The sequence below is a fragment of the Lemur catta genome, chromosome 17, assembly GCF_020740605.2.
Source record: "Lemur catta isolate mLemCat1 chromosome 17, mLemCat1.pri, whole genome shotgun sequence".
NCBI lineage: Eukaryota > Metazoa > Chordata > Mammalia > Primates > Lemuridae > Lemur > Lemur catta.
In genome coordinates, this window is record NC_059144.1 from 22167779 (window position 1) to 22194081 (window position 26303).

At 45.0% G+C, this 26303-nt stretch overlaps 1 protein-coding gene across 3 annotated transcripts in view; it reads right to left on the reverse strand.

Moving 5' to 3' along the window:
* CNBD2 (cyclic nucleotide binding domain containing 2) overlaps positions 1 to 26303 on the reverse strand; it is a 43017-nt gene that overhangs the window by 10502 nt on the left and 6212 nt on the right. For 2 of the 3 annotated variants that reach the window (XM_045528668.1, XM_045528667.1), the window contains 8 exons: positions 25565 to 25702; positions 23052 to 23105; positions 18713 to 18876; positions 14598 to 14754; positions 13975 to 14126; positions 11741 to 11879; positions 4277 to 4391; positions 1816 to 1993 (listed from right to left, as the gene is read on the reverse strand). In XM_045528668.1, the coding sequence (XP_045384624.1) occupies positions 1816 to 1993; positions 4277 to 4391; positions 11741 to 11879; positions 13975 to 14126; positions 14598 to 14754; positions 18713 to 18876; positions 23052 to 23105; positions 25565 to 25702 (1097 nt within the window). The remainder of the gene's footprint in view (positions 1 to 1815; positions 1994 to 4276; positions 4392 to 11740; positions 11880 to 13974; positions 14127 to 14597; positions 14755 to 18712; positions 18877 to 23051; positions 23106 to 25564; positions 25703 to 26303) is intronic. The other variant, XM_045528670.1, reaches the window with a different exon arrangement.

Genomic DNA, 26303 nt, shown 5'->3' on the forward strand with positions numbered 1-26303 from the left:
TGTGATACAGCCAGCCTGAGCGAGGCCCTGCCTAACCAGCCTACACTGGTACAAGGTGAGAGCTCCCCTCCCTGGAGAATTCACACCTCCCAGAAGGTGAGAAAACTCAAGATCCCTGGGAGAGACTGACTCCCATTGCCAGGAACTGGGGACATGGGGAGGAGACTGGGGAGGGGCAGGAGCTGGGGCCCCTTTGAACACCTGACAGCCACTCTGTGGAAGGAGGGCTGGGGACCCCTCAGCTGGGCCAGGCCTGATGGGCCAGAAGTCCAGGCCCACTTATGCTCAACGTGAGGAAGGAATTTCTAACAGAGCTGTCTGAAAATGGAATAGACTGCCTGACAAGGAATAAGCTCTGTACTCCCGGAGACAAGGCAGAAGTTGGGGCTCTACTTGACAGGAAGGCAGAGAAGAGGTGGCTTATTTATTTGTTTACAAAGACAGGTTTCCCTGGGTGGCCTGGAGACCCTGTACTTTGTTCATATTGGAGTTAATTTCACACAGGCAATCCTGCCGTGCTTTCTTTGGTCTCTGTCTGGATAGAAGGCAGAGGCAGGCTGTGCTATTTGGACTAGAGGCAGGAAAAGATTATTTACCAGCCGAGAGTATAGCTGAGCTTGCTCAGCACATAAACAAGACAGGATTCAATTCCCAGCCCACCAGGACATGGACGTGAATGGCACATGCCTAGCATGTCTTTTATTTTTCACTTCTGGATCCAATTCATCCCTTCTCCCTGACTGATTCACAGCAGAGAAACTGGGTCTGTTCCATCTCTACCTTCAGAAGGACTGGGACTGGGATTTCAAGCACTGGGTTCCTCAGAATGAACAGAAGTCATGGAGGCTCGTTATGGAGGAGAGCAGCTCAGACGTACCAACAGGCAAAGGACTTGAGTGAAGTGGCCCTTGGGGCGACAAGGGGATTGTGACACTGAAGCCCTTGTTAGTACCATTATGATACCTCAACACCAAATGTAATGAGGGGAGGGGGCTATGCTGCTCTGGGCTTGGGGTTGAGCTGATTCTAGGTTGGGCCCCACTGAATGTCCTTTTCTGCTTCTCATCCTCTCTAGGAAAGCAAAAGCACATAGTGACAATTGTAAAGACCGAGCATTAACAAGCTGCTCAGGTTTGAGTCCTGGCTCTGCCACTTCCTACCTGTGTGACCAGGACCTTAATCTTTCTCTGTACCTTGGTTTCCTCACCTGAAAAATGGGAGTGATAATAATAGCACTTACTCATAGGGTTAAATTAGATAATTCAGTACCAGGCACAGAAGTACTCTCATTCAACTGCTGGCTTATAACAACCCTGAGACTTAGCTACTATTATCTAGAAAGAAATAAAGCTTAGAGAAGTCAAGTCCCTTGTCCAGGGACACAGAGCTAAAATAAGTGGCCAGGCCAGGAGCTGAGCCTGGGTTGGACGGACTACCTGGGCTCTTATTACTGAGCTATAACTGCCTCCCTTAGATGGGTAGAATTTTTTGAAGAAGCTCAGAATCAAAAGGGCCCAGCAGCACATACACCAACAGAATGTCAGAGCTAGAAGGTCCATCCTTCCCTTCCTTAAGTGTGTTACTAAGGCCCTGAGAAAAGAAGGCCACCTAATATGGCCCTGTGAGTCAGAGGTGGAGAATGCAGGCCATAGACAGCAAACCTAGGTGGCCTTACGTGCACACACCCATCTCTCTGGGGTGGACTTGTGTCTGCCCCCTCGACCCCTGCCAGCATCCCCGACATTCGGCCATGTAAGTCATAGCCCCCTTTTCAACTGCAATCTGGACTCTGTATCTGCCAAGAGCTGAGCTTACTTGATCTTTGGGCCCAAGAGCTTTGGGAGGCTATTTCCTGAGGTTTTGATTGTCCCACTGACGCTTGTCCCCTCTTGCTCCCAGGCTTTCTGGAGATGCAGAAGTTTCAAATAGCTGAAGTCCTGTAGAGGATATGATTTGATCTGGAATTCCTTAAATCTCTCCCTAGGAGAGGGTTCTGTTAGAGAAAGCACAAGAAAACACATTAGTAGGTCTTTCTATACATGACAGTTATGGTGGTGGTGGAAGAAATATATCATAGGAACCTGCCTGGACAGTCTGGCACAGGAGGGAGTTAAGACAAAAAGAAAAGAAAAACACTGTGGCCTCCACGTAACATCCCTGTGCTGGAGCCTTCCTGTGAGTTATACCCAGACAGGTGTAATTAGCCTAATCTAAGAGATAAGATGCACAGCAGAGAGTTCGACTTACCCAGAAAAGGACCAAAGCTTGAATCTGAATTCAGGTGTATTTGATTCAAAGCTCACTATCATTCCATTAGCAGATCACACTTATCTCAGCTTTTTAAACTGAGCTTTCAAATTGGGGCAGGGGTGACGATAAAAGATAGATGGATGACTAGCCATAGAGCCTTGGACAAGTCATGTAATCCTTAGAGCCCTCGGAAGACCATTGTAAGAATTACAGGTAAAGTATGTGATATGCACAGTGCCGGCATATAATAGGCCCTCTATGAGAGTTATTAAAATGATCTCCAAGGAAGTATAACTCAGAAATAAAAAGGAGCAAACCAATTGCTCAAAAATACTATGCTGAGTAAAAGAAGTCAGACACAGAGTCCATACTGGGAAGACAAATGCAACCGATGGTGACAGAAAGCTGATCAGTGTTGCTGAGAGCAGGTGTGAGGGGCAGAGATTGACCGGGAAGGGGCACGAGGGAGCTTTTAGAGGTGATGGAAATGTTCTGTAACTTCATTATGGTGGCCACACGGAGGTATAAATTTGTCAAAATTCATAGAACTACACATGTAAAATGTGTGCATTTTATTGTATAAAAATTACACCTCAATAACATTGATTAAAAAGAGATCTCTAGTGTTAGAATCAACTATTAAAATTAATGTTAGCAAAAACAAATCCAAACTCCACGAGGAATAGACCTGGCTTAACAGAACACACGTGCCCTGAGTATGACCTTTGAGAAAGGCATGCAACAACATCTATCCATATTTTAAATGCACATAAGCCAGTATGTGCTGGATCAATGACTTGATTCAGTGATTCTAAGAATTTGTCCAGTATGTTTCCTTGCTGACAAACCAGGAAATTCACCACAGTAGGGTGAAAATTTGGACAGTGAAAAACTGGAAATAACTCAAAATACCTGTAAAAGGTAGCTAATATTGTATATCCCTATAAAAGAATAAAGCTCAGCTATTAAAAAACATAGGTCTAGATTTCTGCTTCCAGCCAAGAGGGTGTAACAGGGGCCGGGCATTCTCTCACACATATTTACAGCCTGGGATGTGCCCATAACCATACAGAACAGCCAAGACAGACACAATTATCCATTCACTCTGTGATTGGCTTCTGAGTGCCCGCTAGATGCCAGGTGTGGTAGTAGGCCCTGGGAATACAAAGCCCGCCCTGAAAGAGCTTATATTCTAGCAAGGGAGACAAATATTTAACCACCATTTCGGATTCCGTTGTATGATTTCAGTGGGGTTAAATACCACAGAGGAAAAACACGGGGCACTTGAACGGGACACAGTGGGGATGGAAGATGCTGATCTAGCCTGAGAAATCGGAAGACTTCTCTGAGGAAGGGATGTTTACTTATGCCAAGATCTAAAAAGCAGAAGAGACGGCCGGGCGCGGTGGCTCACACCTGTAATCCTAGCACTCTGGGAGGCCGAGGCGGGCGGATCGTTTGAGCTCAGGAGTTCGAGACCAGCCTGAGCAAGAGCCAGACTCCGTCTCTACTAAAAAAAATAGAAAGAAATGACCTGGACAGCTAAAAATATATAGAAAAAATTAGCCGGGCATGGTGGCACATGCCTGTAGTCCCACCTACTGGGGAGGCTGAGGCAGGAGGATCGCTTGAGCCCAGGAGTTTGAGGTTGCTGTGAGCTAGGCTGACGCCACGGCACTCTAGCCCGGGCAACAGAGTGAGACTCTGTCTCAAAAAAAAAAAAAAAATAGTAAAATAAAAAAATTAAAAAGCAGAAGAGAGCTGGGCAGAGTGGGGGTGGGAAGTGACAGGCAAGGAGTAGATGGCCACGTGGGAAAATGGGAAGAGCGACAGGGAAAAGGCTGGCGAGGAGGCCGGAAGGGAAGGCAGGGCCTTGTGGACCAGGTTTCCACAGCAGGTAGAAGAAGGGATCCAGCCAGACATCCCGTCCCGCCCCGCTGGCTGCGACTTCGGATTCTACGGGCTGGGAATGGGAAACAGGACGGGCCCAGGCGCCCCCTGCCGCCAGAGTGGGGGAGCAGCTCACCATTGAAGCGGCGCCTCAGAGGCCGGTCGTCTACCAGCTCCAGGTGCTGCCAGACCCACTTGAGGTAGGAAGGGGACTCCCCCAGGTCTAGCAGCCTCAGGACTTCACAGGTGCCCTGGACGCATCAAGGGACACAACAAAAGGGTTAGCCCCTGAGGCCCAGGCAGGCCAGGCTTGGCAGATAAGCTCTCAAATTGCATCTCATCCCATTTTGTTTTATCTACTTAATGCAAGTGGTTTCAGGTTCTTTTTTTCTTTTTATGAAAATGTTATCTACTCATTAAAAAATTCAAGTAGCTAAGAAGGCATAAGAGCTAAATACAATGCTGGCATTGGGAAAATATCAACATGGAAGTCGCTGAGACAACTGGAGAAACTGATTATGAACTGTAGATTATATATTATATAAATATTAAAATTCCCTGATTTTGATAATTATTCTGTGGTTAATTTCTGATCTTAGAAAACAATTACTTGAGTGTACAGGAGTAAATGAGCATGATAAATGATACTTAACTCTCAAATGATTCAGGTGGGAAAAATATATATATACACACTAAAGCAAATGTGGCAAATATTAATAACAATCAGTGAAGCTTGGTTAAGGTTTATAAAGGAGTTCTTTGTACTGCTCTTGTAATTTTTCTATAAATTTAAAATTATTCCAAAATTAAAAGTTTAAAAATATTCAAACCAAATAGGAGAACAAAGAGAAAGTTAAAACTACATAATCCTAACACCCAGAAATAACTGGTAGTAAAATATTGCTGAATATTATTTCAAAATTTTCTCTCTAAACATATAAGATATATATATAATTTTTTGTAAATGAATTCATTTATGTAAAACAGACTTGTAACCTTTTTAGAAATTCAATAATAAATCAAAGACATCTTTCCATGCCAAACGATATGGTTCTATGTTATCATTTTAATGGTTACATATTATTCTATGTGTACCATAATTTATAAAATTAAAAATAACAAATATTCAGTTGAGCAAAAGAAGTCAGGCACAAAGAGTACATACTGTATGATTCCATTTATATAAAGTACAAAAATAGGCAAAAGTAATCTATAGTGATATAAGTCGTAAGACTGGTAACCTTTGTGGGGAATTTTGTCTGGGAAAGGGCACAGAAGAGTTTTCTGGAATGCTGGAAATGTTCTTTATTTTGATTTGGGTGATGATTACACAAGTGCATATATAAGCAAAAATTTATCAAGCTGTAAAGTTTAGATTTCAAATCTTTACTGCATATATGTTATACCTCAAGAAAACATTTCTGAAGATTCACATTTGGTTGTTTCTAATTTGTCAGTATTATATATATATAACTCTGATTTTGTTCAGGGCAACAAAGTCCCCAGTTAAAAAAAACTCACCACTTTCCCAAACTCCCCTGTAGTGGGGTGGCAGTGACCCAGTTCTGGCTAATGAGATGTAAGTGGAAGACTGCTGGATAAAACTCCCATGAAAGCTACCATTGTTTTTCCTCCTTTCCTCTGCCTGAAACTCAGATGTGATGGCTGGAGGTGAAATAGCCATATTGTGACCATTACGACAAAAGCTATAAACTGTAGAGGATGAGGGGAAAAACTAGAAGGGACTTGAGGTTTTGAAGACTTCCTAGAACAGCTGTTCCAGTCCTGGACTGCCTAATTCTAGAATGATTACTGCATGAAAAAAATACTATTATATTTACTAAGCCACCACAGTTGAGATTCTGTGATCTGCAACAGAGAGCAACTCTAACAGATATTCTTGCAGATACATCTTAATTTCTAAAGAGGTCATTAAGGCAGCACACAAATACTCAAGTTCTCCTTTGAGGCAAATGGCAGAATTGTACTTTTCCATCCTTTGAATTAGGCAGGGACTTCTTACTTGCTTTAGCCAATTTTCTTAGATTTCTTTAGCGAAGTAACTTGTACTCTGAGTAGAACTTTAAAAGCTACTGCTTGACTCTCAACATTCCCTTCTCCTGTCCTGTTGTTCATGGGAGCATGGGTCAAATCTCTAGTGGCCTGAGCCCCTGAGTGACCATAAGGAGCAAGGCCTCTCTGATGACCTATGGGCAAGTAGAGTGATGAAGGAATGTATCTTGGTTAGTTAATCCACTGAAATTTAAGGATTGTTTATAACTGCAGCATCATCTAGTTTATCCTAATTTAATACAATGCTTGATTATCTCCTTAGGGATAATTCCTAAAGGTATGCATGTTTAAAATTTTGATATGCATCGCCAAACTGCCTTCCAGAAAGGTTAGCTCAATTTACACCCTCTTAACCAGTGCATAACAGAGCCCAATATAACACAATTTTGCCAACACTGGGTTTTCACAATCCTTTTAATCTTTGCTAATCTGACAGGTAAGAAAGATGTCACTTTTTCTTTTTATTTTATATGTTTTTAAAAATTTTACCCTTTTTTAGTGGGAACTCTAAGAGACACATTATCAAGGGTTAAGATTCAAGACAAATTCCTGTTGAAGAGGAAGGAGAAGAATGGAACAAACATTTAATAAGCCCTGATAGGCCCGGCGCGGTAGCTTAAGCCTGCAATCCTGGCACTCTGGGAGGCCGAGGAGGGAGGATCATTTGAGCTCAGGGTTCGAGACCAGCCTGAGCAAGAGCCAGACCCCGTCTCTACTGAAAATAGAAAGAAATTATATGGACAACTAAAAATATATATAGAAAAAATTAGCCGGGCACGGTGGCGCATGCCTGTAGTCCCAGCTACTCGGGAGGCTGAGGCAGTAGGATCGCCTGAGCCCAGGAGTTTGAGGTTGCTGTGAGCGAGGCTGACGCCACGGCACTCACTCTAGCCCGGGCAACAGAGTGAGACTCTGTCTCAAAAAAAAAAAAAAATTTAAAAAAAAGCCCTGATATGCCAGGCATTGTACTTGAAGCTTTATTCAATATTCATTCAACAGTTATCACCAAAGAACCGCAGGAGCCAGAGAAACACACACCAATGCAGTTCCCTCTTGGAAAGTTTCTCATGGGTCTTTTAATTGTATCTGTATTTGTGGAGAGAAAAGTTCCATCATGTGTCCCCAAATGATAAACTGTTCAAAATGAATTGATTATGGGCATTAATTACATTTGTGATGCCGGCGGGAAATCATATTAATATTTTCCAAGGTTCCCAGGATGCCCAGGGACTCGAGGCTGATTTCGCCCTCTAGTGGCTATATGAGTAAACTACAGGAGTTGGGCAGTCCGGTCTCCTTCCCAAAAAACACTCAAGGCGCTGGCCAGGCAGGAAACAAAAATGAGAAAAAAGAGCAGTCCCTTTAGAGGGAGTAGGCGCTTTTTAGTTCCAGCCAGAGGGGGCCTTGTACCAAACTATAACCTGGTGTTGCCTGATGTTCTGAATTCTCAAAAGCCAGAAATCAGAATTTTTATGTAAAATCTTCACATTAACGATTAAATCAGATTTTAATAAAACACTATAAGGAACAAACCAATCTCATCTGCTGGGCCCTCTGAAAGCCCCCCCTACCTGCTGTCATTTTGTGACTTCTGTGTTATTTTTCCAGGTACCCCTGCATTAGAATCACCTGCAGCAGCCCTTAATTGCAGATTCCAGAGTTAATGAATCAATCTCTGGGGTGAGAAAGTAATCTGCCTTTTTAGAAAGCACTCTAGGTGTTTTCATGCTTACCAAAATTTGAAAATTCCTCCCTTGGGCCAGGGGTTCTCCAACTTTAGCGTGCATCAGAATCACCTGGAAAGCTTGTTAAAACACAGATTACTGAGACCTCCCTCCCAGAGTTTTGGATTTAACAGCTCTTGGGTGGGTCTGAGAATTTGCATTTTGACATGAGTTCTCAAGTGCTGCTGCTGCTCCAGCCACAACACTTTGAGAACCACTGGATTCAAGGATGAACGTGAATTGAGGAAGCATAGGCTAAACTGATTCTCATCCTTATCAGACTTCAGAAGGTGAGTGGTTCCATTTTACAGATGAAGAAATGGAGGCAAAACAGATTAAGAAGCATCCCTCACTTTCTGCTGGTCAGAATGTAATCAAGCTGATTAAAAGAAGTCTTGGATTTATATCCCTTCCCACTGGTCCCCCCATCATTCCAGGCTGTAAAGTAGCAAAAGAGCTTCACGATAAATCTGGGGATATATGTTATTTCATGGCTTTGGAGGTGATCACCTCAAAATTTTAGGAAAGAATTAGCAAGTATCAGGGAAGAGAAGGAACTGAAAATTCTGCAGGTTGGCCTTCAGGGCTCTCCAACCAACCTCTCATTGCCTGTTACACGATCATCAGGATTCTCCAAACTTATCATAACCCCAAGCATAGCCCTACTGTGCCCTCGCTGGCACTGACCTCACTCCCACCCTCCTCTGCAGAGATCCAGTCCCTCTTCAGTGTGCAGAGATGAAGCCAATCGCTTCATTCCCCAGGCTCCCTTGCAGCTAAGGTTCTGGATGTGACTTAGGTTCCACCAACCTGATGCACTTGGACAAGGCTTGGTTTTGGAAGTGCCAGACACCCACTTTGTTACTGGAGATGGTGGCGGTAGCAGTGGCTTCCTGAGATGGCAGGGACAGCAGCACTGTGGCAGTCCAGCTCTGGACTCTGACTAAGAGGTGGCTGGGAGTCATTTTCATTCTAGGGTCTGTTTCTGTAGGCTTCTCCCCAGGAAATCTGTTAGCCACTTAACATTCTGCGATAAATCCCTTTCTACTTATATTAGCTAGACTTAATTCTGTTCTCTGGGACTGACCCCAGAATAACAACACACACACACACATACACACTCACACACTCCCAGTGGTGTCAGTAAGTTTAATAGTTAGCTCTCCAGAAAAAAGTAGCATGTATATAAATTTTACTGTTGTAAAGGATGTGTTCCACACAATTTATAAATAATAAAATATGCCATACTCTTACTGGAAATTCCATAGAGCCAATCAACTCTCACAGAATGCTGTGGTTGACTTTGGCTGAACTTTTGTATCCACGGCCAATCTACAGTTGCAATTCAACTGTAATTTGACAAATGAAGTTGCATCCCAATTCATTCTTTTCCTAATAAATTTAATGTTATTAAATCTGATCTGTAATCTGTGAAACTATTTCTCACTCTTACATAAATTATATTCGTTAAATTGAAACTTCTTTTAGCTTTAGCACTATGTATGTCAGAACTGTACTTGTTCATTAATGATGTAATTTCCATGATGAATCAGACAACAGTTTTTATATATTATCAGACTATTTTCTCAATTTCTTTCTCCGCACAGTGTAACACATACAGACCCAGCCCACTTTTAAATTTAATCTGCATTATAAACAATTTCTCTTAATGCTTTCCTAAGACAATCAGCAAAGTCAGAAATCAAGACTTGACTTGGGCTGTCTGCTGATTCCATTGTGTGAATACTCCCACATGGCTGACTGTAAGCCACCAAAGTGAAGCCACTGAGTGTGGGGCTGGGAAGAGATGCACACAATTGCACGGTATTTCTACCAGATAAATATGATAGACATAACCTCAAAGATAATAGTAAAATGCAGTGACATCTTTAGGAAATGGTGAATTTTCAGTATTTATTATCCTTGTTTTCAATATAGCTTATTTAACTATAGGTTTATATAATCTAATATTTAGTAATTATTGTGTTTTATCAACTGCAAAATTCCTGAAAATTTAACAATCAGCTCTTTTTTTTTAAGACAGAGTCTCACTCTGTTGCCCTGGCTAGAGTGCTGTGGCATCAGCCTAGCTCACAGCAACCTCAAACTTCTGGGCTCAAGTGATCCTCCTGCCTCAGCCTCCCGAGTAGCTAATTTTTTGTTTCTATTTTTAGTAGAGATGGGGATCTCACTCTTGATCAGGTTGGTCTTGAACTCTTGCCCTCAAGCAATCCTCCCACCTCTGCCTCCCAGAGTGCTAGGATTACAGGTGTGAGCCAACGTGCCCAGCCAACAATCAGCTCTTGAAGGCCAATACAAGCCACCTCCAGCACCCTACCACTCTTACTCCCTCCTTTTGTCTGCTGGTTCAATACTTCAAGGCTCATCTACCACTCCAGACCCTCCAGGAAGCTTTCCTTAAAAGCCTCCAGCCTTAAGAGAGTTCCCTCTCCTGAATTTTGGTAACTTGCACAGTTTGCACCAATCTCTTGGTACTCGGCACTGACAACTTTGTCTATGCATGGATTCTAGTGGAAGAGATATGTAAAGAGAAAGAATCAGTCTTTTCATCTCTGTATCCCTCCAGAGCCTGGACCAATGTGTTGCAACCTTGACAAAAATTCAACAAATGCCTGTGGTGTCTTCACCTGTAAGGAATTGACAGAAAGATCAACTCAAATCCCAAATCCCAGTTCCTGAGAAGAGCATTGGAGTCAGACAGACCTGGGTTGAACCCTCTGCCCCTCATCACCTGTGGGACCTTGGATAACCACTTAGCCTTAATGTACCTCAGTTTCCTCCTCTGTAAAATGGCAATAATGACAATGCCAACCTCCTTTAGGCTACTGAGACTGAAATGAGATAAAGCATGTGAAACACAGAGCCTGCTATAAGGTAAGCATTTACCAGTCTAACTTGATAAATGTTAGATTTTCTTTTCATTATCAACCAATAGAGAGAAGGTGGCAAAGGCTACAGAGCAATTTGCAAAAGACAAACTTTAGATATTAATAGTAAACACACATGATAAATCTCACTAGGAATCAGAAAAAATATATATATTTAATCCTCAGTGAGGCAGCAATTGCCACCTATTAAATTCGAAAACTTCTGAAAAAATGACTTGCAAGGCTGGCAGAGGTGTGGTGGCATTGGTAAAGCTGTACATCCTGGAAGCCAGGTAAGGTGGACACTCCCACTTTTGGAAGGCAATTTGTTCCAGGAGCCACAAACATCATGAAACTGGGAGTTGAGCCCAATCTCTGTCCCTGACTGCTAGACCCCATTGCAGTGGTCCCTAAACCTATCTCGATGGCCCACTTGGATAAAGTCTGCTTTGCAAAAGAAAAATTATGATACCAAGAAATTCCACTTTTGAAACTCTACCCCAAAGTAATGAGCTTATGGGTAATTTCCCTCTTCCCAGAAAGTTTTATAATGTAGTCATATCACTTTTACAATTTAAAGATTATGATTTTGAAAAAGATGATCTGGCATCTTTAAGATTCAAGAGCCAAATATATAATATAAAAATGCATCTATACATAAATAAACATGCATATGAGCTCAAGGAGGGAGCAACCCTTGGTCCTCTTTCTAACATAATAGCTATACATCTTAAAGGTGGCAGCAGCCCTCCGAGGGAGGCAGGCCTTTTGTACTAGGACACAGAAACTCAGAAAAGGAAGCTCATGGTGCCAGTTGCAGAACAGGACTCAAACCCTCTCTGTCTGGCCACAGGACATTATATTAGACACACTCTTCCCGGCTTCATACTCATCCCCCACCCCCAGACTTCTCACCTTGCAGACAAACATGATGAAAGATGACTTAACAATGTCTTTTGAGATCAACTGCCCGTAGGAGAATTTCTCTGTCTTCCCCAGGACTACGAGCTGCCAGAGCTTCTCATCAGACCACAGTGCAAACAGATCCATCTTCCTGAGGGGAAAGGCCTGTTAGAATTCATCACTTTCCGTCACATGAGGTGCCCAGATCATAGCAATTTCCAGAGAGAGAACATGCTCTTCTACTGTGGAAGATGCCTAGGGGGAAGGTTTTTCCACTCCCTACTCAATCAACTAGCCTGTAGTAAGTAGCCACTGTCCCACTGTCACTTCTGCTCCCTCCGCCCTTTTCTCCAGGTCCTCCCCTCCCACCAAGCTCATCTCATTCCATCCTTACAGTGACTTTGGGAGAGAGGTGTCATTATCCACCTTTTACAGCACAGGAGGCTAAAGCCCAGAGAAATGAAGTAACCTGTCTAGGGTCACATCGCTGATAAACCTAACAGCTGAGGTTGGAACCAGACCTATTTTTCCACAGTATGAAAAATGGGCCGGGCTTGGTGGCTCACGCCTGTAATCCCAGCACTCCGGGAGGCTGAGGTGGGAGGATCGCTTGAGCTCAGAAGTTCAACACCAGCCTGAGCAAGAGCGAGACCCCCATCTCTACTAAAAATATAAAAATTAGCCAGGCATCGTGGTATGTGCCCATAGTCTCAGGTACTTGGGAGGCTGAGGCAGGAGGATCACTTGAGCCCAGGAATTTGAGGTTGCTGTGAGCCAGGCTGATGCCATGGCACTCTACTCAGAGCAACGAAGTGAGACTCTGTCTCAAAAACAAAACAAAAAATAAAAATGAAAAATGAACTGTTCCTCTCTTCAGGACTGAATCCCCCCTTTCCCAGGCTCCAGCCCCCTTCATGAAGCCACCTCTCTCAGCTCCAACCACAGGGACCAGACCCCTCTGCCAACACACTTCTCTGTAGCTGTGCAGCCCTACAACCTGGATTTGCAGAGCTAGTGCAGATTCTTCAGTGGATTTTTATTCTTTTACATAAAAGTATATAACTAAAGAGTAATTAAATGAGATTTCATTTATATATCCTATGTGGCCTTTCATGTAAGTACTCAAAAAAAAAAAAAACAAGAATCTTTTGCTATGTTTGAGTTCTGTTCTCTGGTTAAATATAGTACCCATAGTTAAGGTGCTTATTTTCTTTTTTTTTTGAGACAGAGTCTCACTCTGTTGCCCGGGCTAGAGTGAGTGCCGTGGCGTCAGCCTAGCTCCCAGCAACCTCAAACTCCTGGGCTTAAGCGATCCTACTGCCTCAGCCTCCCGAGTAGCTGGGACTACAGGTATGCGCCACCATGCCCGGCTAATTTTTTCTATATATATTTTTAGTTGGCCAGATAATTTATTTCTATTTTTAGTAGAGACGGGGTCTCGCTCAGGCTGGTCTCGAACTCCTGACCTCGAGCGATCCACCCGCCTCGGCCTCCCAGAGGGCTGGGATTACAGGCGTGAGCCACCGCACCCGGCCCAAGGTGCTTATTTTCTTACCCACGTGTGATTGCAATTATTTATATCCTGTTATTCATTTATTCAATATTTATTTGTTGAGCACCTGCATGTGCCTGGCACTATGACAATATGAGGATTACAATAGTGAAAAAGACAGATCTGGTCCCTGACAGCATATTGCTTACTGTCTGATGGGGCATATAAACTGTAAAGAAATTATTATGTAATCAAGAATTATAGTTTGGATGGAGGTTTAAAGAAACACAGGGTGTAATAGAAGCATAGACAGGATACACTTTTTATTCTGGGATGAGGAGTTGGTCAGTGAGGTAGGGTGGTGAAGCCCAGGGACTTGTGAATCAGAGATGCTGGGCACTTCACCATCCTGAGCCTTGGTTCTCTCATCTATAAACAAAGGAAAATAAGAGAAACAACCTCATCGGACTGAATGTGACATTAAATTTGACAAGTGGTACAAAGTGCCTGGCCCAGCCAGTGCTCAATATATATTAGGTATTCTTCTTATTCCACAGGAAGGGATATTTGAGCTGAGACCTGAAGGTATAATAGGAGTTTGCTGGACAGAGAAGTTGGGTGAGATGTGGATATTCCAGCGCATTCCAGGCAGAGAGGACAATACCTAGTATGTTTCCCATCAGGCCTAGGACAAAGTCAAGCACCCATTAAACACACAGGGGGAAAAAATGGTGAATGAAGGCGGCGGAGTTACCTAAAAAATTCAAACCGATGCTGAGCTTCCTTCTGAACTTCCTGGTCCAGCTTATTCGCAAGGACATCCTCCCGGTCAACAACCAAGAACTCTGTTTCCTCCATACAGACCACGGTGGTCCTCCTTATTGAAGCACTCTGAAGGCCCATTTCCTGTTGGGTGGATGGGACAAGGGCAAGTGTGAGGCTGCCTCCTGCTCCTGTTCACAGCCTTACACATATCTTCCCTATTTCTGTTTCCCCCCGAAATCTCTCCTCCCCAGACCGCACGTTCCCTGGCCCCTCTAGACTCCTGCTCATTCTCCCACTGGGGGCCCACCTCCTCCTTCTTAATCTGCTGCTTGTGGGAAAAGAGACAACAGGCCTGAACAGGCCAGAGGGGAGGAAGCTGGAGAACTCTCCCTATAGGGAACAATACCCCTTAGAGACCACAGGTGAAGAGGTTGAACTTGGACATCACCTGGTCCAGCTCAATCAGCATTTGCCAGGTAAGGGTGCTGGGGCCCATGTGGGGTGTTGACTTGCAGAATATGAAGCAGGATTGAGCCTGGCCAGAAGTTCTAGCAGGAGTCCTGTCATCTTCCCACCCCCACCCCAGGGATCCAGGCCCTTCCCCAGGCTCACCCCAAAACAGCCACCCCTGTGCAGCAATATCGGATAGGGATCCAGGAAGGCACTGCTCCCATCGTCATCCTCGGTCACTGCGACTGTGCCCAGATAGATGAAATAAAAGCTGTTGCTCCTCACCCCCTTCTTGACGATCACACGCCTGCGACCAAACCTGGGAAAAGACCATGACCAGCTGAGCTGGCAGCAACATGGAGACCAGCCCATGCTGGGAAGAGCTCTGGACTGGGTGTGCTCTCTGCTCTGGGCTGTGAAAGCACAGCCTTGGGCTAGAAGGGCCTTCAGAGCAGCCCAGGCCCTGCCTATCAAGCTGGACCCCTCCACTAACACCTATCCAGTCGCCTGCCTCAGTTAGCCTGCAGCTTCCTGGGCGCAGAGCCTTCGTTGGTCTGGTTCACTGTCATATGTGCTTAGGCTCATAGTAGATGCTCAGTGAACAGTAGTTGAATAACTGAGTGCACAAATGCTGAAAGCAATGGATCGGTTAACAGAGGAGCTGAGTGATTAGGAGCGCTGGCTTTAATGTCAGACCAGGATCCAAATATTGGCTTTGCCCTTGGCTGTGTGACACTGGGCAACTCACAGCCCCTTTTCGAGCCTCAGTTCCTCTTCTCTATAAAATGAAGATGAGCATGCCTAGAAAGAGACAGATAAATGGCCTTACTATGATCCCCAGTAGTTCACTACCCAACTGGGCACCCTTAGGGTAGAGGTGCCCAGGCCCCGAGCAAACTGGGGTTTTGTCCTTACACTCAGAGGGAAGTTTCTGTATTTCACTTACAAGGCCAAATCTCACTTCTTTCAGTTTCCATTCATTTCCTTCATTCAGTCAATAAGTTAAATAAATGGCAACTGTGTCTGTTAGGCACAGTGAATTCCAAAATTACGGTCATGTACAAGAGGTAAATGAGGTTAAAAAATGCTTCAAGAGGATTAAACACAGACTAATTCAGAAGCACAGAGAAGGAACACTTAACCCAGCTTAGGAAGCTCAAAGAAGGCTCTAGCATGGTGTACAAAGTGAGTTATTCAGGTGGAAAAGAGATGGACAAGTGTCCCCGGTGGAGGGACCACCATGGCCAAAGGCACAGAGGTAGCCTAAAACATGGCACGTTCAAGGGCACAACAGTGCACTTCATGGAAGAGGAAAATGGGAGAGGGGAAGTCAGAGGTGTGGTGGCAGAAGAATTCAACTGGCCCAAAGCCTCCAAAGCTGGGCTGAGTTTGGATTTTACGCAGAAGGTGATGGGGAGCCCAAAAGTCTGCCCTTTAGTCTCTGCCAGGTCTGATGAGTGACCACGGTATTAACAGAAGTGCCCTGATGGCAGGGCTATGTCTGTCATTTCCCCCAACTCTGAGCTCACGGCACTTGCCCTTGGCAGGTCCTCCTATTCCTCTTCTCCCTCCACACTGCCACCTTCTATTTCTTTGTGATGCACTGGCTCGACCAGCAGCAGGAGCACCAACACTCTGCTCAGGGCAGATGACACTCCCTTTATTCCAGCAATCTGTCCACATTGCTCCCCCTGCCTGGAATGGCCTTCCCTCTCTTCTCCACCTACTCAGATTCATTCAGGAACTCAGATCCTACTTCCTCCAGGAAGCCTTCCCTGACCCAGCCAACAGCAGCATCTCCTCTTCCGAGCTCCTAGAGCACCCACTGGCCTCATGATCCCGTGACAAACTGAGGGGAGGGATCAGAGGACACACAGAGAATGGTGTTAGGCTGAAGTCAGTAGCCTCAGGATCCTCTCTGGCTGGGGGCTTGATCAGGTCCAAACCAGAGGCTGGTATCACCCTGGGATCTTTATCAACATAGGAAAGAGGAGATGCCCCAGATGACAATGAATAGATGGGAGATGGAAGGACTATTCAGCTAGCAAACGAGATTTTGAAGAGGAAGCACAGGCTTCATTCAAATGTAGACTTCTAGAGCTAGAGCCAGAAAGACCCTCAGAGGCCATCAAGCTCAACCAACATTTTTGGAAAGAGAAGAGTGGGGCCCAGGGAGCCCACAGCTTGCTAAAGGTCATGGTGAGCCACAATCAAGTCATCACTAGAACCCGAATCTCTTAGAGCAGACATCTGTTGCTTTTGCTGTCAAGCATCTGGTCACATTTTTCTGCCAACTGTACCCTGATTTTTGTTTTGGGGGGAACTATCTTTTCTCAACTCTCAATCAAAGTATCACCAACCCCAGAGATGAGTCAAGCAAAGTCAATCTAGTTGAGAAAGAACTAATCCCAAAGCTCTGACTCAAATGACTGAAAAGAGCTTTTCTCTCTGTCCCATTGGAATAAAACTGGAAAGATAGAATTCGGAGCTGTGACTGTGCCAGCCATCTTGCCACCATGAGTGTCTGGTGGAGGAGAAGGCTTACGGGAACCAAGTGTGAAGAGGCAGAGATAGACAGATAGGCACTGGGTCCTGGTGACACTGAGCCCCCGAATTCCAGCCAAGCCTGAAACTGAACTGTTTTCCCAGGACTCTTCAGATACATGAGTCACTGATGTATTCCCCTGGGCTGAGTTTTCTGATACTTGCAACTGAAAGAATCCTGTCTAAGCTGCTAATTCCCAGTCCCAGAAATAATCAGCAGCTAGCAGAGGGCTTTACCAATGATCGTTTCACTTTATCTTCCCTCAAATCTTGTTATTATCCTTAGTAAAGCCCATAAAATCCATATCATTATCCTTATTTCACTGATAAGGGTACTGAGGCTCAGAGAGGTTAAGTAGCTTGCCTGAGGTCACACTGGGGCAGGCATGGCACTGAATTTCACAGAATCTAGCTCCATGATTCTTTTTCTTTCTATGATACCACTCTGCCTGGCATGGAATCTTACTTTATAGACAGCGGTGACTTGCTCTCTTTTTCGCTGAGCTAGAACAAAGGCAATGGTTCCCTCTGCCTAGAATGTCCTTGTCTACACCCCACCTGTCAAATCTACCTGTTTAAACACAAACTTTTCTGTGAAACTCTTGACCAAGGCAGCTGGAGGGTAACCTCCTTCCCCTGGGAGCATCCTGCGCTGGTCCTTAAGGGCCTTAGCCTGTATTTATGAATAGTTGTGTTATGCCTCAGACTGTGACCTCCATGAAGGAATATACTGGGGTACAAACCTACTGTGGCCTTACATCCTGGATTTTCAACACAGGCCTTACCTCAAATATTCTCCTAGGCTGCCCCTCTGAGGCCATGGAGATGGCCTGGAGGTGGTGGTATTTCCACATGGACTTGGACTTTCCTAGTACAAGGTATTTATTAACACATGGCATTTCTTCTCTTGCCATGGACCCTTTGACAGTCTGGTGAAGCCTTCACAGAATAATGTTTTAAATGTATAAAATAAAATCCAGCAGAATTATAATTAACAAATGTTTTAAAAAACCCAAATTTGTGATATGACAATATGGGTACATCTTTATTAAGGCACCAAATAACAAGATCTGAGCAGATCTAATATTACAACTGTAATAATTTTGAAGACGTGAAGAACATAAATTGTTTTTTGAGAAATCTGTAACAACTTGAATATGACTTGAAAATATCCGTGATTTCTTGCAGTGAAAAAGTCACAAGGATGGCTAATATCCCAGTGCTTCGTTGCCTACATTCATGATTGAAGGAAATGGTCGATTTCAGCTAGAAGTTAATGAAAATAGAGAGATACATATATTTTTTTCTCATTCAAGTTCACAGACCTTGTTCTAGTACCTACCTAGATATACAGTACAATCACCTGAGATCCGCTCTGGCTTTTAGGGCCTGGATTTGAGTCTCAGCTTTGCCCCTTATTATTGGGGTGACCTAGATTGAGCCATTTCCCTTCTCTGAGCCTCAGTTTCCTAACCTGGAAAATGAAAGAATTGGACCAGATCCTTTCTGAGATTCCTACCAGATCTTCCTCCTCCATAATTCTATGAAGACTCTCCATGAGTGAGTGAGATAAACAGCGCTACAACCTAAGGTGAGCTCTAAGGTGAACTAATAGAAGATTCTCCGAGACCGATACTCTACAGAGGAGTGGGACCCGCCAGGCCTTCTCAGCTGTGTTCTTCCTGCCCAGCCCAGCCCTAGCCCAGGGGTCAAGGACTGTGCCCCCCACTGACCGTTCAAAGCGCATGACTTTGGCCAGGAGCAGCTGCATTGGCTCCTCGTAGTTCCGGTAGCTATCTAGAACCTGCAAGATGCTACAGAGGGCCTGGATCTCGTGCTCTGTCCTCCAGGAAGGCTTCTTCTGCATGATCTTTATAGCCCTTGGAGGGAAGTGGTCCTGGGGAGAGAAGGCCAGAGTGACACAGAGGACCCAGCAGTTCCTCCCATGGGCCAGCTGGCCACTCCCCACATCCCTGCTTGTACTCTTCCCTGTCCCTACACAAGAGTGGCTGACGTGATGAGTGCTTACTGTGTGCCAGGCATCGAGATAAGCATCTTCCATGCCCATCTGACTCTTCACAGGCCCAAGAACCATCATTCCCATTTGACACGTGAAGAAATTCAGGCAGGATTATAAGTAGATCTGCCACATGCCAAGGCCCAAAACCACTCCACTCTGGGCTCCAGGGGCCCTGCAGGGTCCCCTCAGCACATGCACACTTTGGTTAGGGGAGACCTCCCCGCTTGTCTTAGCCTAGATCTTGGCATGCTACAGGAGACTGAGGAGCAAAAAGAACCTTCCAGAGACTATTAGCTAAACCTTTTCTTCCCTCATCAACCAGGATTCATGAACCAGCACATGGGCAGATCTACCACTCCCACCTGCTGGAGAAGTGGGACTGTGAATCATTATCACTTCCAATGGCTTCCCTCCAACCTCATCTCCTACCACTCCCCTTCCTTCTCTATTCTCGAGCTTTCTGTCTATCCCAGGCATACGCCAAGCTTGGTTCTGTCTTGAGGTCTTTGGGCTGTTTCCTCTGTCTGGAATGTTCTTCCCCTGGATTTTCATGTGGACACGGCTGCCTCCTCATCATTCTGGTCTCAGCTCACATACAGCCACAGCCTTAGTGAGTCCCCACTGGATCATCTGAGCTAAAGCAAGCTCCTTCCTCGGCACTCTGTGGGTTCTTGCTAAGGTTTGAATGTCCCCTCCAAAACTCATAGTGAAATTTAATTGCCATTATGACATTACTAAGAGGTGGGACCTTTAAGAGGTGATTAGGTTATGGGGGCTCTGCCCTAATGAATGGATTAATGCTGTTATCATTTGAGTGGGTTAGTGATCACAGGAGTTCAGCCCCATTTTTCTCTGTATTGTTTATACTCACTCTCTCACACATTCTCTCTCACCATGTGATACCTTTTGCCATGTTATCACGCAGTAAGAAAGCACCACACGAGGCCCCTAAATCATGGACTTCCTAGCCTCCAGAACCACAAGTGAGGTAAACTTCTATTGATTATAAATTACCCAGAATTAAATTATAATTCTGTTATAGCAGCAGAAAATAGACTAAGACATCTCTGGGTTTTTTTTTTTAAGTGATGAATGAACATTTATTGAACACATGTTTGGTTGGTAAAGCATAGTGTTGAGTGTTTTGCATATATTATCTTATTTAGTACTCCCAGTAAACTTACGAAGTGGACATTATTATTCCCATTTTACAGATGAGAAGACTGAGATTCTAAGAGGTAAAGTAATTCACCAACGATCTCCTACTAGTTAGTGGCAAAGCCTGGGCTGAAATCCAGCCAGTGGGGAATTTTTTTCTCTGTATATATCGACTAAGACATCTCTGTATCACTTTCTTCAAAGCATTGAATACTTTCTGGAATGACCGTATTCTTTTTTGTTAATGTATATATTATCTGTTATTTCCCCACCCTACACACAAACACACACACACACACTAGAACTGCAATATGACAGCCACATGTGGTTAAATTTAAATTAAAAATTACATTATTAGTAGCACTAGCCACAAGTGCTGAATAACCATTAATATATGTGGCTGCTGGTTATTGTGCTGGACAATGCAGATTGTTGAACATTTCCATTATCACAGAAAGTTCTATAGGACAAAGGTGCTCTAGAATATAAGCCCCAATGTAAGCATGATAGTGACCTTGTCTATATTGTTTACCGCTCTAGAACAGTGCCTCACACAGAGTAGGCACTCAACAAAATTAATATTTATGGAAAGAATTAACAGACACTAGCAGTCTTACATAACAGTAATTGTCATAGAAGCAAATGAAAAGGGAACATGATGAAGAATTCTGGAAATAAGAACAGATCCAATGCCTTGAATATTCATTCAGAAAGGCAGCATAGCTCAGTGATCAAAAGCACATGGGCTGGCCGGGCGCAGTGGCTCACGCCTGTAATCCTAGCACTCTGGGAGGCCGAGGTGGGTGGATCACTAAAGGTCAGGAGTTCGAGACCAGCCTGAGCAAGAGTGAGACCCCGTCTCTACTAAAAAAATAGAAAGAAATTATCTGGCCAACTAAAATATATATAGAAAAAAATTAGCCAGGCATGGTGGCACATGCCTGTAGTCCCAGCTACCCGGGAGGCTGAGGCAGTAGGATCGCTGAAGCCCAGGAGTTTGAGGTTGCTGTGAGCTAGGCTGATGCCACGGCACTCACTCTAGCCCGGGCAACAAAGCGAGACTCTGTCTCAAAAAAAAAAAAAAAAAAAAAAGTACATGGGCTGGCCAGGTGTGATGGTTCATACTTGTAATCCTAGCACTCGGGGAGGCCGAGGCAGGAGGATCGCTTGAGCTCAGGAGTTCAAGACCAGCCTGAGCAAGAGCGAGACCCCGTCTCTACTAAAAATAGAAAAATTATCTGGGCATGGTAGCACGCACTTGTAGTCCCAGCTACTTAGGAGGCCAAGGTGGGAGGATCAATAGAACCCAGGAGTGTGAGGTTGCAGTGAGCTATGATGATACAGTTCACAGAGTTGAACAAGCATCACCAAAATTGATTTGATTTTTCTTTTTTGAATTTTTAATTTTTTAGAAATGCGGTCTCACTCTGTGGCCCAAGCTGGAGTGCAGTGGTACAATCATAACTCACTGTAACCTTGAACTCCTGGGCTTGAGCAACCCTCCTGTCTTAGCGTCTTGAGTATCTGGGACTACAGGTGCATGCCACCACACCCAGATCATTTTTTTTTTTTTTTTGGTAGAGACTGGGTCTCACTGTGTTGCCCAGGCTGGTCTTGAACTCCTAGCCTCAAGTGATCCTCCCACCTTAGCCTACCAAAGTGCTGGGATTACAGGTGTGAACCACTACACCCAACTGCAATCAATTTTAGAAACTTTTCATCACCCTAAAGAAACCCCATAACCATTAGCAGTCACTGGAAGGCCAGGTTTTAAAATTGGGTTTCTACTCTTCTCTGTATTGGAAACAGAGTCATATGTGACTCATTCAAGGGCCACCTATAGGCCTTGCCTATAACAAAGAATTTTCCCTTGGTGCTCTCCTCTCTCCCTCTAGTGCTATGCACAGAATTGACCTTATCGCTACAGTTCTGTGGCTCTCAGGCCCCTAGTTTCTCCTGTGTTACGGATAAAACTTGGGTAACCTTCAATGCCCAGTGTCTGACACTGGCCAGTCTGGAAAGCTGAAGAAACACAGAATTTGGATGACTTAAGTGATTATACTTCATACACGAGGGGGCAGGAGCAACTAGACCATGCCAAGAGAGGCAGGAAACAGAAGCCATGCCTTGGCACCGAGGGAGGGAGGGGATGGGCACAGGTGGTCCTGGTACCAGATATAAAGTTGTTCTCCCCATTTCCTTGAGAGAAAAACCAACATGGCTCCTCCAAGCCAGGGTCAACTCAGGTTCACTCTAGTGAGAACTTCAGATCTTCCCTATAAATAGGTAGGCTCTTTTAAATTTTAAATTGGATTTAAAATTTTCATTTAATATCCAGGACATAGTGGGGAAAAACTGAGAAGATAACAATGACGTTTGAAATTCAGAGAGCAAGTTGCACAGTCCAAAGCCTCGCACAGATATAAAAGCATTCCCCTATCAGAATGGGCAGACTCTAAGGGCATCTGACACCCGGGGATGACAGGTGTGCCTGGCATCTTTCAGACAGTTCAGGTCAGAATCAGAACTCACACACAGGCCGGCGCTTTCCCTGCCACATGGCTCCTTTCTCCTCTGTCTGGGGTTCTTGCATCCTTTGCTTTGTTTTCTGCTATTTTCCCATGAGTCCAAGCCCAGGAACTCTCCGCTGTTGGTTCTGCTCAGCTAAACAGTGACAACTGGTGCTCACAGTCTTGGAACAACAGGGCAGGAAGGGATCACTAAGATCAGCTAATTTATAGATGAGGAAACTAAGTGGCAGGCTCAGGGTAACACACTCTGTTGGTGGCAGAGCCTGGGCTGAAACCGGCTCTCCTGATGCCCAGCCCAGTGGTTCTTCCAGGCCATGGCACAGAAGGAAAATTCCCCCACGGCAAGGTTAGAGCTATGCATACCTCCTCTGCAACGAAGTCCATGGTATCAAATGTGATTCGGCTTTGCTTCTTTTTCTGAAATAAAGGAGGCAGAGAGAAGAGGGCAACTCAGCAAGACAGCCCAGAACTTTGCATCTGAAGCCCTTCTGTGTATCTGGACCACTGTGGGGGGCAGAAAGCCAAGGGCAACCTCTTAGCAGCAGCCCTTGCATGCCCACCTTTGCTCGAAAGCCCCAATTCCACACTAGGCTTGGGTCCAGCATTGACAACAAATTATTGTGAAGGGGTGGGGAGAGGGAAAGGAGGATAAAGAGAAGACAGAAAAGAAGGATGGAGAGAGAAAAGGAATAGAGAAAAGAAGCAAACAAAGTATGGGGATGAAAGGGGAGATAAAAAAGAAAAGAAGGGACATGGACAATGTATATAACCTGAACTTATGTACCCCCATGATGAGCTGAAATAAAAAAAATAAAAAAATAAAAATAAAAAAAGAAAAAAAAAAAGAAAAGAAAAAAACAAATGAAGCCAACCTTTGTTAAGTGCCTTTAGTGAGCCAAGCATGGTGCATCTTCTGTAGTCCATTTAATCATGAGAACAAAGCGGGTTTTATTAAGTCCCATTTTGGACTTGAGGTGTCCAAGGATCACACAGCAAATAAATGGTCCTGCTGGGAGCACAACCCAAGCTTTGGGCGAACCCAAGTCCATGTCTAGAGTGTGGCCAGGAGGAGAAGGTGTAAGTGCCCGGAAGGATGAACTAATCCAACTCTATCTTCTGACAGATGAAGAGAGGATGTAGAGAGCAGAGATTACATAGCAAGAGCCAGGAGGGAAGGAGAGGGACACACAAGGCCCTGAGCACCACCCCAGGCCAAACCAGGGCCCCCAATCTCCTCTCTAAGCAAACCTCATGCTGTCCCTGGGAGCCCACTCCAATCCCTCTCCTTCCCCTTTTTTACCATTTGTGTCCACAGGGTGCTTCACAGGGAGGCCACTGAAGGAAAGAGGCGGCACTCAGAATATCCAGATCCACACACTGAGCTGAAAACCAGGCTATGGCTCTACACCTGAGCCCACGCCCCAACCCCAGCTCTACCTGGCAACCACGTGACCCCTATGGGCTGCCCTCACGAGGCTCTGCTCAAGGCCACTCTGGCTGGCCAGTGTGTGCAAGTTTCACCTCACAGTCCCCTGACAACAAGGCTGACTCTGGGTCTTCAGCTTCCAAGTGCCCCATGCCTCAGCCCAGGTCTTCTGCTAACGAAAGCCCCTTAATCTCTAGAGCCCCTGGCTTCATCATAGCCTGCCATCCTGAGAGAATGTCCTTCCTGAGAGCTAACCTGAGTCTCTCAGGTTGCAATTTTTCTAGTCCATCCCTTTTCATTTCAGCCCAACCACAGGGCTATAGCCGTGTTCGGTGTGGCCGGCACAGTGTCTTAAAATATAGTCTATGGATTCGAATGTCTTTAGACGGGGCATGTCCTTTCTCTCTAGCTGGCCCATAGGCCCCTACCTCCCTGCTCTATCTTAAACTCAGCCACATGCACTAGTTATATTACCTGCTGGCCCCTTAGAAGCCAATCTAAGGCTGCCTTCCTTTCCCGCAGCCCCAGCCCCAGACCCGCCTTTGGCCACTATCCTTCAGAAACCACTTTGGGAAATTTCTTGGAGTAAATTGATCTTGTCACTCTTGACCCAACAGGAAAATGGGCAGGGTTTGTCTAGGTATTAGCTGGGAAAATTATGAAGTCCTGGTTAACACACTGAGTAGTAACGAGGATACCTTTGGGAAACCCGAACAAGTTAACAGAATAGGGACCAAACTTTCTGAGCCAAAAAGGGGCTCATGATCTACCACTAGGATAAGGATATTTTAAACTGGGACCTTCTAGGAAATCTAGAAAGCATGGTCCCCATGGTGATCAGGGCCCTGAACATGTTCCCTTCATTTAAGTGGGAGGATAGGAAAGAAGGAGAGATGCTAATAGAGTGTGGGGGCCTTCGGAAAACCCTGACTCCACTATGACTCCTGGATTCCTCTGACTCTTCTGATCATGTTGGAATGGAGAATGCTTCTTCCCAGTGTTTCTTTCCACATGGAGGGAGGTGTGTTAGTAGAACACTACTGCCTCTCTCCTTCCACATTGAGGAGTGACTTAAACTCCTAGATGGATTTAGAAGGAGCAACTGGGCATGGTCGTCCCTCTGAGCCCATGTTCTCCTCTGCTTTGCTCGGCCATGAGTTTAGGGCAACAGGCCCTGCTGTTGCGCTGGAGCCTGCCTTGGTCCAGCACTACCCAAGACGAGGCCTGTAAGCCTGTCTAATTCTGGGGTTCAGTATTAGGTAACCCTCTTGCTTTATAAGTCACCCTCTCCAATACAAATCTGGTCATTAATAAAGGTGATAGTTGGGTCTCTCATCTGCTTTACCCTTTGCTTTCTCTCTCATTTGGTTCTGAGCTTGAGCTGGGAGGTGCGGTGCTATTTATGGAACCCCCCTAAGTCCTCATAATCATGCTGAGCCCAGCAGCTTACATCCCAGACAGAGAAGGTAGGATGCTTTCTCTGAGCAGAAGCAATGATCTGAAACTCCCGGAATCCCCCGAGGCCTTCACGGAATATTTTACACACTCGGATCATCACTATGATGTCCACGGTGAGCTCGTACAGCCCCTGTGGAAACAAAGCAAACAAGATCAGCAGAAACCATCTGTTCTCAACAGTCAACAGTGGGCTGGATGGTGCTGAACAAGGCGAAATTTAACAGGATCAAATGCAGTGGTGTGTTGGAGTGAGAGTTACATTTTCACAAAGTTTGCAGGCCTGTTGAAATTATGCTGGTAGCTTGAAACTGGCCATGGTGGGAGAATTTATGCCACAGAAATTGGCAGCTACTACAAATCAGAGCATCCCCTCTTCTCAGGAACTAGTTGTTAAACACTCACCAGCACACCACTGCATTCAATGTCCAAGTCCTTCACTTTCACACAGAATATAAAGGGCACAAGTAACTGCAGGCAATGTGGGGGTGGTGCAAAGAGCCTAAATTTTGGAATCAGAGGGATCCGAGGGAAAAATGGTCAGAAAGATGTGGCATTGCCGGCTTTGAAGGTGAAGGAAGGGAGGAGCCATGAGTAGAGGAATCTGAGTGGGCCTTTAGAAGCAGAAAAGGCAAAAAAATGGATTCTTCCCTAGAGCCTTGAAAAGGTAACACAACCCTGCTGGAAACCCTGATTGTAGCCCAAGGACACCTGTGTCAGACTTCTAGTCCACA